The sequence below is a fragment of the Theropithecus gelada genome, chromosome 1 (genome assembly GCF_003255815.1).
Source record: "Theropithecus gelada isolate Dixy chromosome 1, Tgel_1.0, whole genome shotgun sequence".
Lineage (NCBI taxonomy): Eukaryota > Metazoa > Chordata > Mammalia > Primates > Cercopithecidae > Theropithecus > Theropithecus gelada.
Genome location: NC_037668.1, coordinates 164,293,676 through 164,301,574, shown reverse-complemented (window position 1 = coordinate 164,301,574; position 7,899 = coordinate 164,293,676). Strand labels below are relative to the sequence as shown.

Genomic DNA, 7,899 nt, shown 5'->3' with positions numbered 1-7,899 from the left:
TTTTAAAACCTGGTCTTGGCTGGGTGCGGTGGCTCACGCCTGTAATCTCAACACTTTCGGAGGCCAAGGCAGGCAGATCACAAGGTCAGGAGTTCGAGACCAGCCTGGCCAACATAGTGAAAACCCGTCTCTACTAAAAATGCAAAAAATTAGCCGGGCCTGGTGGCGGGTGCCTGTAATCCCAGCTACTCGGGAGGCTGAGGCAGGAGAATTGCTTGAACCTGGGAGGCAAAGGTTGCAGTGAGCCGAGATCGCCATTGCACTCCAGCCTGGGCAACAGGGCAAGACTCCATCTCAAAAAACAAAACAAAACAAAACAACAAAGAAAAAAACCAACAACAAAAAAACCTGGTCTTGAACCCCAGACCTCTGTGCTGTGAGTGATCTTACAATCTTCAGACAGCTCCCAGACTCTTACAAATGATAGTAAACGATCACCCCATTGCAACCAGCAGCACCCACACTGCTGCATACAAGGAGCCTACTGCGTTCTAGGGTCTGTGTCAGGGGCTCTAACAGCAGCAGACTCTTCAAGGGGCTGGGACTCTCCTAGCAAGAAACAGAAACTGGGTTTGGTCAAGGACCAAAGGATACTTTAAACCAATAGGGCTGGTGTTCTAAAAAAGCAGAGTGCCAGAAACTAGAGCCTGTTTCCCCCTCCACCTGCCCTCTGCCCTTGATGTCTCATACTAACTATGCCCGCCACTGCCCTTTGCAGCCAAGCTCTGAGAACGACCCCTAGTGCTGGACAAAGAAAGTATTGCCCAGTGCTCCCCTGTCCCCTGGTGGCCAGTTCTATTGGCACCAGTTAGCATTAACTAATGTTACCAGAACCTGGGCTCCTTGAGGCAAGGACTGGATCTTGTCTTTCTCCTCTGCATCCCCAGAGTTGAGCACAGTGCCTAGCCTGTAAAGGCATTTAGTTGGCTGGATGTCTTGCCTCTCAACCCCATCTGTTCACTACCACTCCCCTATTTTGTTTTTTTGTTTTGTTTTGTTTTTGAGACAGAGTCTCGCTGCTGTCACGCAGGCGGGAATGCAGTGGTGCTATCTCCGCTCACCGCAACCTCCACCTCCCGGTTTCAAGCGATTCTTCTTCCTCAGCCTTCCGAGTAGCTGGGATTACAGTCGTGCACCACCACACCCGGTTAATTTTTGTATTTTTAGTAGAGACAGGGCTTCGCCTTGTTGGCCAGGCTGGTCTCAAACTCCTGACCTCAGGTGATCCACCTGCCTTGGCCTCCCAAACTGCTAGGATTACATGTGTAAGCCACCGCGCCTAGCCCACTCCCCTATTTCTGAGTGCCTGGATACATCTTTTCCTTATGCCTGAACCCCCACCATCAGTTACCCTTGGGTTTGAAGAGCAAAGATTCTATTTTAGAGGCTGCTATTATATAGGATTAAGTAGGTAACCCCTTCCATTAACAAAGCTTGAATCAAGGGAGGGGTGGCAACCCTCTTCTCTCCAGCCACGCCCACCTCCCAGATAATGCCGCCATTCTCCCTACCTTTCTCCCAAAGCCCATGGCAGGTATCACCAATTGATCACAGCATTCTAGTTGAGCCCGGATCTTTCTCAGCACTGATCAGGGTTGCATGAATAGATGCTTATTTGCCATGGTGGGATTAAGACACCCACGGACAATTGTACAATTGGATACAATGAGTATGTATTCGTAAAAGTTCTGTTGTAATTAACACATTCTTATTCAACTGTGTGATGTAGTTCACACATCAGATGAGCAAGATGAACCTCTTGTGGACTCTGAGGGACTGGGGCACAGGACAGGGTTTTGATTGGAAGGTGAGAGAAATCTGAAGGGGAGCAAAACAGGTTGGAAGCACAAAACAATTAAAGAGACTTCGAATTGCTGAAGGGAGCCACTCAGCCTCCTTGCTCCCTCCAGAGAGACTCTGAAGTAGGCCACTATTTTGCAACAGGGAAGGTCAGACATGGAGAAATAATGGAGGAAAGGAAGGTAGAATCAACTGCTGGCCACAGCTTGGAAAGGTTCAGGGCTACCCAATCAATAGTTTCCGTATAACTATGGGCAGCTATTGTCTGTACCTCAGTTTTCTCCAGTTTGTTTTGTTTTGTTTTGAGACTGTGTCTCACTGTTTTGTCACCTAGGATGGAGGGCAGTGGTGCGATCTCGGCTCACTGTCACCTCTGCCTCCCAGGTTCAAGCAATTCTCCTGCCTCAGCCTCCCCAGTAGCTGGGGCTATAGGTGTGCACCACCACACCCGGCTAACATCTGTGTTTTTAGTAGAGACAGAGTTTCACCAAGTTGGCCAGGCTGGCCTCAAATTCCTGACCTCAGGTGATCCACCCACCTTGGCCTCCCAAAGTCCTGGGATTACAGTTGTGAGCCACTGTGCCAGGCCTTCATCCTGTTGAAATTATTCCTTTTAACCCTCCAGGAGGGAAAACTTACTGTGTAAATGTATACAGCCTCAGAGTATAAATGACAGGGAGACAAGCTCTACCCAGAAAGCTGAGGCTTCTCCCAGGGTAGCAGGGGCAGGGTAGCCTCCTGTAGAAGAGGCATCTATAGGGACTGAGCTGACCAGCTTGACATCCCTTGGTCCAGAATCTATGGGCCCTCCTTCCTAGGACCACCGAGGCCCTGTCTACTGGGGTTGTAGTATCTCTGCCTATCCAAGCTGGTGATTTCAGAATGGGTTGCAAATTGGGAGAATACGGATAAAGAGAGAGATGCTCCGAGACCTGGGACTTTGTGGGCAAAGAATTTCACTCGGCAAACTGTGTGGTTACTGCTCTTTGCAGGGCATCTTCATTTGGGGAAAGACATGAAATGGTAATGGCCAAACCCCCCCTCACCCCCACCACCTCCAGGCCGAACACCGCAGTGGGGGGAAGATGCGTAGAGGTGGGGGAAGAAGTGTGCAAAGAAAGGGCCTGGATGGGTGGGGGTCCCAAAAGGACCTAAGCAGCAGGAGACCCCCAGGAGTGGGCTTTAGGCCCAGCAGCTCCTCCTTCTCAAGGTGAGTCCAGAGGCCATTCTGGAGTGGGCCTGGGTGCCAGGCCCTGGGTACTCCTTTGGGTACCAGGCTGGCCTCCTGATTCCTGAGGCATTGACTTGGCACCCCGACTGCCCTCCTCCAGGCCTGGCACAAAGCCAGGGGGCTAAGAGCAGTCTGCAGGACAGAGGGCAGAACCACAGCAGGGAGGGGGCTCCCATGCCAGCTCCCCCTCATGCCATATGAGGCCAGGCCTGTGGCTCGAAGCCCCTGAGCTGGGCATGCCCTGAGAGTCTGGGACCGTCCAGGGGCTGAATCTTCATCCTCAGCCCTGCGAAGCCTTCTGCCCTCCTCCCAGGGTCCGTCCATTCCTTCAGCTCCAGCGCCTCCTCCACACGCCCATGCCTTCCACCTCGCCACATGGAGCATAGCCGTGCCCCCACAAACCAGAGGGAACAACGGAGCTGGCAAGAAAGAACAGCAGTTAGAGCAGGGGCAACACTGGGGAAAGGAGAACCTATTATGAGCTGGGCATTTTACACCAGTACTTCCCAGCCTTTTCCATAAATATGGAAAATATGTTTTGCATACATACTGTGGTCAAGGGAATCTGCTTCCTCCCAGGCCCCCAAGACCTGAGGATCAACGTGGATCAATCCTCAGCACAGGGGCCTGCCTTATACCCCACTTCTCAACTAAACCCTCACTACAATGTGGGAGGGCATTAACAGGACCATCAAAGTGGGGCATGGCACTAGATGGGGCCCCAGGCTCACTAGGACTCTCTATTGTTGAAGATGCCTACAGGCGAGTAAGGTCACCTAGGAGGTGGTAGTGGGGAGAGGGGGATCTAGGTTTCCACTGGAAAAATCAAGGCTAGAAGGAAGGCTAAATCCTTTCTCGGCGCTACTCCTACTTCTCACAAGAAGGGAGTGGCATCTGGGGAAGAGGGCACAGGGCTGAGAGCCAGGGCTTCTAGATTCTATTCCTGGCCCCTCCCCTGGGCCTTCCTAACCACAAATCTGCCCCCCACTCCCTGCCCTACTGCTCATAGAGGATTAAGACATCACAAACAACTCATGACCCCATCCTACACTCACCGACCCTGCCCCAGTGCCCCATGCCCTCCTCCAGCTTCTCCTCCCCTGGCACAGCCAGGCCTGACTGGCACTCAGGAGCAGGTAGACAGCTAGGCCCCCACCCCTTGGCATCAGTGGCCTAGCCTCTGGTGCAGTTGCCCATCCTCCAGCTCCCTTGTTCTCCCAACAGTGAGCCCTAGGGCTCAAAACCCACTGTCAAGAATGGGGACCAAGTGCGGTGGCTCACACCTGTAATCCTAATACTTTTGGGAGGCCAAGGTGGGCAGATCGCTTGAGCTCAGGAGTTCGAAACCAGCATAGGCAATGTGGGGAAAAACCAAATCTACAAAAAAAAAAAAAAGCCAGGCATGGTGGCGTGTGCCTGTAGTCCCAGCTACCTGGAGGGTGAGGTGGGAGGATCACTTGAGCCCAGGAGGTTGAAGCTGTTGAGGCTGCAGTGAGCCATGACTATGCTACTGCACCAGCCTGGGCAATACGTAGAGACCCTGTGTCTCAAAAAAATATATATAGGCCGGGTGCAGTGACTCACACCTGTAATCCCAGCACTTGGGGAGGCCGAGGCAGGCAGATCACCTGAGGTCAGGAGTTCAAGACCAGCCTGGCCAACATGGCGAAACCCCGTCTCTATTAAAAATACAAAAATTAGCAGGGTGTGGTGGTGGGCACCTGTAATCCCAGCTACTCTGGAGGCTGAAGCAGGAGATTTGCTTAAGCCTGGGAGGCGGAGGTTGCAGTGAGCCACGATCACACCACTGTACTCCAGCCTGGGTGACACTGCGAGACTCTGTCTCAAGAACCAACAACAACAACAACAACAACAACAACAAACACACACACACACATACACACACACATACAGGAGGATCTGGATCCCTCAGGCCCAGTCCAGCCAAGCCGGCCCACTAAGGCCCCACCTTGGGGGCCGGACTCCTTGGCTCTATTCCTAAGGCTTGATGGTGCCTTTGCTAACTGGGAGATACTGTCTTTCTACATCAATTCAATGCTCAAACTTTATGACAAGCATTCAACCTAGAGGGAAAGAGGGTCTGTCTCCGAGATCCGCGTCCCCACCCTCGGTTGTCCCCAGCTGCCAGAAAACCGAAGTCCAGGAGCCCTGCTCTACGTGGAAAGCAGAGGCCCACAGCCTGGGGCAACGTGCAGGCCAGACTCTCTCTACTTCCTTCCACCTGAGTCAGGGCTGAACCAACTTGTAGGAAGGCTCATCTCACCCAGGGGTCCCCCTCCCAGGGCTTCCATCTTCCTCTCAGACACCTGGGTCACATTCAGGACCGGCCGACCTGGCTGGCACCTCAGGGCAAAGTCCGGATCTGCTGGGTTGGCCACTGGCCCAGGCCTCCCATGCCCTCAGTTGGCCCCAGGAACCTCCCCTAAGACTGTCCGACTGTGAAGTAGAATGCTAGTCCTCATTCTCTCTGTAGGGGAAAGATGAGAAGGGAAGAAGAGAAGAGGGTCCAGTCCCCCGGGGGCTTACCTGCCTTGACCTCAGCACCGAGGTGGTGGATAGCATGAAGGTAAGATGGTGCGCCCGGTGGTTTAGGACACGAGGGTCCCGGTCCCGAGGCTCTGCCGGGCCCGCACTGTCTGGATGGCCTGCTGGTTCTTGAACTTGACCAGACCTAGGGTGATCTGGGCGTTCCAGCCGGGATCTTCCAGAGGGCAGCGGAAGTCGATCTCGCCGCCGCCTTCGGTCACCAGCGTGAAGTAGATGTGGCGCCCGGTGCTCTCCACGCACTCCACGGCCTTGATGCGGGCGAAGCTGAGCTCCTTGGGCCGCCCGCCAGTGCCTTTGGCTTCGAAGAGCTGCAGCCCGCGCTCGGTGAGCACGCAGCGCTTCCGCTTCCACAGCTGCAGCAGCCCGCCGCTGCGCTTCTCCAGCACGCCCTCCTTGAGCACGGTGGCCGTCGCCGCCGCCGTCATGGGCGCCCCGAGGTTTGCGGAAAGCTCCAGGCTGCGGCGGGCGCGGCGCCACTCTCGGCCCGGCAGCGCAGGATTCTGGCGCCCCGGGCTGGCTGGCCGTGCGCGCTGCCCACCTGCGCCCTGACTGCCCGGCGCGCCCGCACCGCGGCCCTCAGCACCCAGCTGCCGATGAGGTGGCGTGGGTGCCCCCAGCGCGCTCCGCGCCCACTGCCCCGCTTCAGCCGGCACCGCCTCCTCTGCTCTACCCCAGCTGGCCCAGCCCGGCTCGCCTCTGCCGGGTGGCTCCGCGCCTCCCTAGCCCGTGAGCCACGCCGCCTGCCCGTTCTCTTGCTCCCCTGGGCTCTGTCTGCGCGCTGGGCGGCAGCTCGCGGGATGTGCCCTTACATGTTCCGCTCTTCGCCTCCTGCGCCGCCCGCCCGCCGCGCATTCCTGCCCCGGCCGGCCCTCCCCTCAGCGCAGTGCACCAGCTCCTGCAGAGCCCAGGGGGCGGGGCCGCAGCGGGGGCTCAGTCACTCACTGGAGGCGCAGGGCGCGGGGCGGGGAGGGCTGGGACTGAGAGGGGGCTGCTTACTCAACAACCCAAGCCTTCTGGCTGCCGTCTGCCGCTTCTCGGAACCGCAGCTCTCCCAAGCCTTGAATGAAGGGGGAGATGGCGGGGAAGGGCGGGGGGAAGGCGCATCTCCTCGATTGGAAAGAGCGCTGCTAGCCAGCGGGTGGGCTTGGCGAACGCGCAGTGGCACCAGTTGCATGTTAGGCGTCAGACAGCTGCTGGCTACTTGGCAGGCCATGAGGCCCCCGGCCTCTGCATCAAGCCTATGTTGGGTTCCTCCTCCATCGGCCGATTTCTTTGTGCAGTACCCAAGAGAGGCTGTCCATCGCTGCCTCTGCTTGGACAGTCCACCTGCTCCTACTCCTACCCGCATGCACTGCGCGGGGAGGCCTGTAGAGAGTAGCCAGTGCCAACAAAGGAGAGCTGAGGCTTGAGGTCATTCATGCCCTCCTCATAGTGGGGGAGGAGGGACCCCCTCCGTGACCTGGGCATGCCACTGTCTGCGGTCCTCTCCACCGCACACACTTGCAGGGGCCGACGCTGGACCGATGGCACAGCCAGGCCCATGTGGAAGCGCAGCTCCAGCCTTGCTGCTTCCTTCCGCTCCGCAGATTCTATCCTCCCTCAACCTCCCCCTAGAATGGACTTCTCCTGGATACAGAACTGGAGGGGAACGTGGAGGGAGAGGTCTCTTTCTGTTCTGGCTAGAATACTGTGTAAAGACAAGAGCTTTGCAGAGTTGAGTTCAAACTTCTCCCTTGATTGCTGTGTCCGACCCACCTGGGGCAACTTTACTGACCTCCCTCAATTTCCTCATCTGTCGAATAGGAGGATTAATTCATTTTCATCTCATGGAGTTGTCCTGATGAATAAGTTAGATAACATTTGTGAAAGACCCAAGACAGGGCCTGGCAAATCTAAGTCTCGATAAATGTTCTTCCTTCCATCTCCCCACTTTTATTCCCTTTAGAGAATGATGGGGGTCCTGAGATCAAGCTAGGCACTGGAAGAGGGCTCTCCTAGGTCCTCATTCTGCCCCCATCTTGGTCAGTTCCTCCAGGCCCACAGTTTCTTAGGAGCCTATTCATCAACATGTTAATAATAGATTCTTATAGGAGTAATGATATGTAATAATGACAGTAATAAGACCTCTTTGTACTTACACCCTGTGTTACCATCCTCCTGCCCAAAGAGCAGAGCCTAACAGACACAGGGAGGGTCCTGTTGTGGGGATAGGAGTGCCCTCCTCTGCAGCCCCAAAGTTAGGAGATGAGAGAAGGGAACTCTGTGTCTCATCCACAGCTCTTTACACACACACACACACA

The 7,899-nt window shown here is 55.6% G+C and overlaps 1 protein-coding gene across 3 annotated transcripts; it reads right to left on the bottom strand.

Annotated features, from left to right (window-relative positions):
* Positions 1-1,782: 1,782 nt before the first annotated feature.
* On the bottom strand, positions 1,783-6,417 carry PHLDA3 (pleckstrin homology like domain family A member 3). Of its 3 annotated transcripts, none has more exons than XM_025362235.1 (3): positions 5,579-6,411; positions 3,392-3,450; positions 1,783-3,357 (listed from the first exon to the last, which is right to left on the bottom strand). In XM_025362235.1, the coding sequence occupies exon 1, from the start codon at positions 6,022-6,024 to the stop codon at positions 5,641-5,643; it is 384 nt and encodes a 127-aa protein (XP_025218020.1). In that variant the 5' UTR covers positions 6,025-6,411; the 3' UTR covers positions 1,783-3,357; positions 3,392-3,450; positions 5,579-5,640. The 3 variants fall into 3 exon arrangements, with proteins under 3 accessions (XP_025218020.1, XP_025218012.1, XP_025218001.1); XM_025362227.1 differs by adding an exon at positions 4,753-4,850 and having other exon boundaries at positions 2,770-3,450; positions 5,583-6,411; XM_025362216.1 differs by having other exon boundaries at positions 2,770-3,450; positions 5,579-6,417.
* Between the last annotated feature and the right edge of the window lie 1,482 nt (positions 6,418-7,899).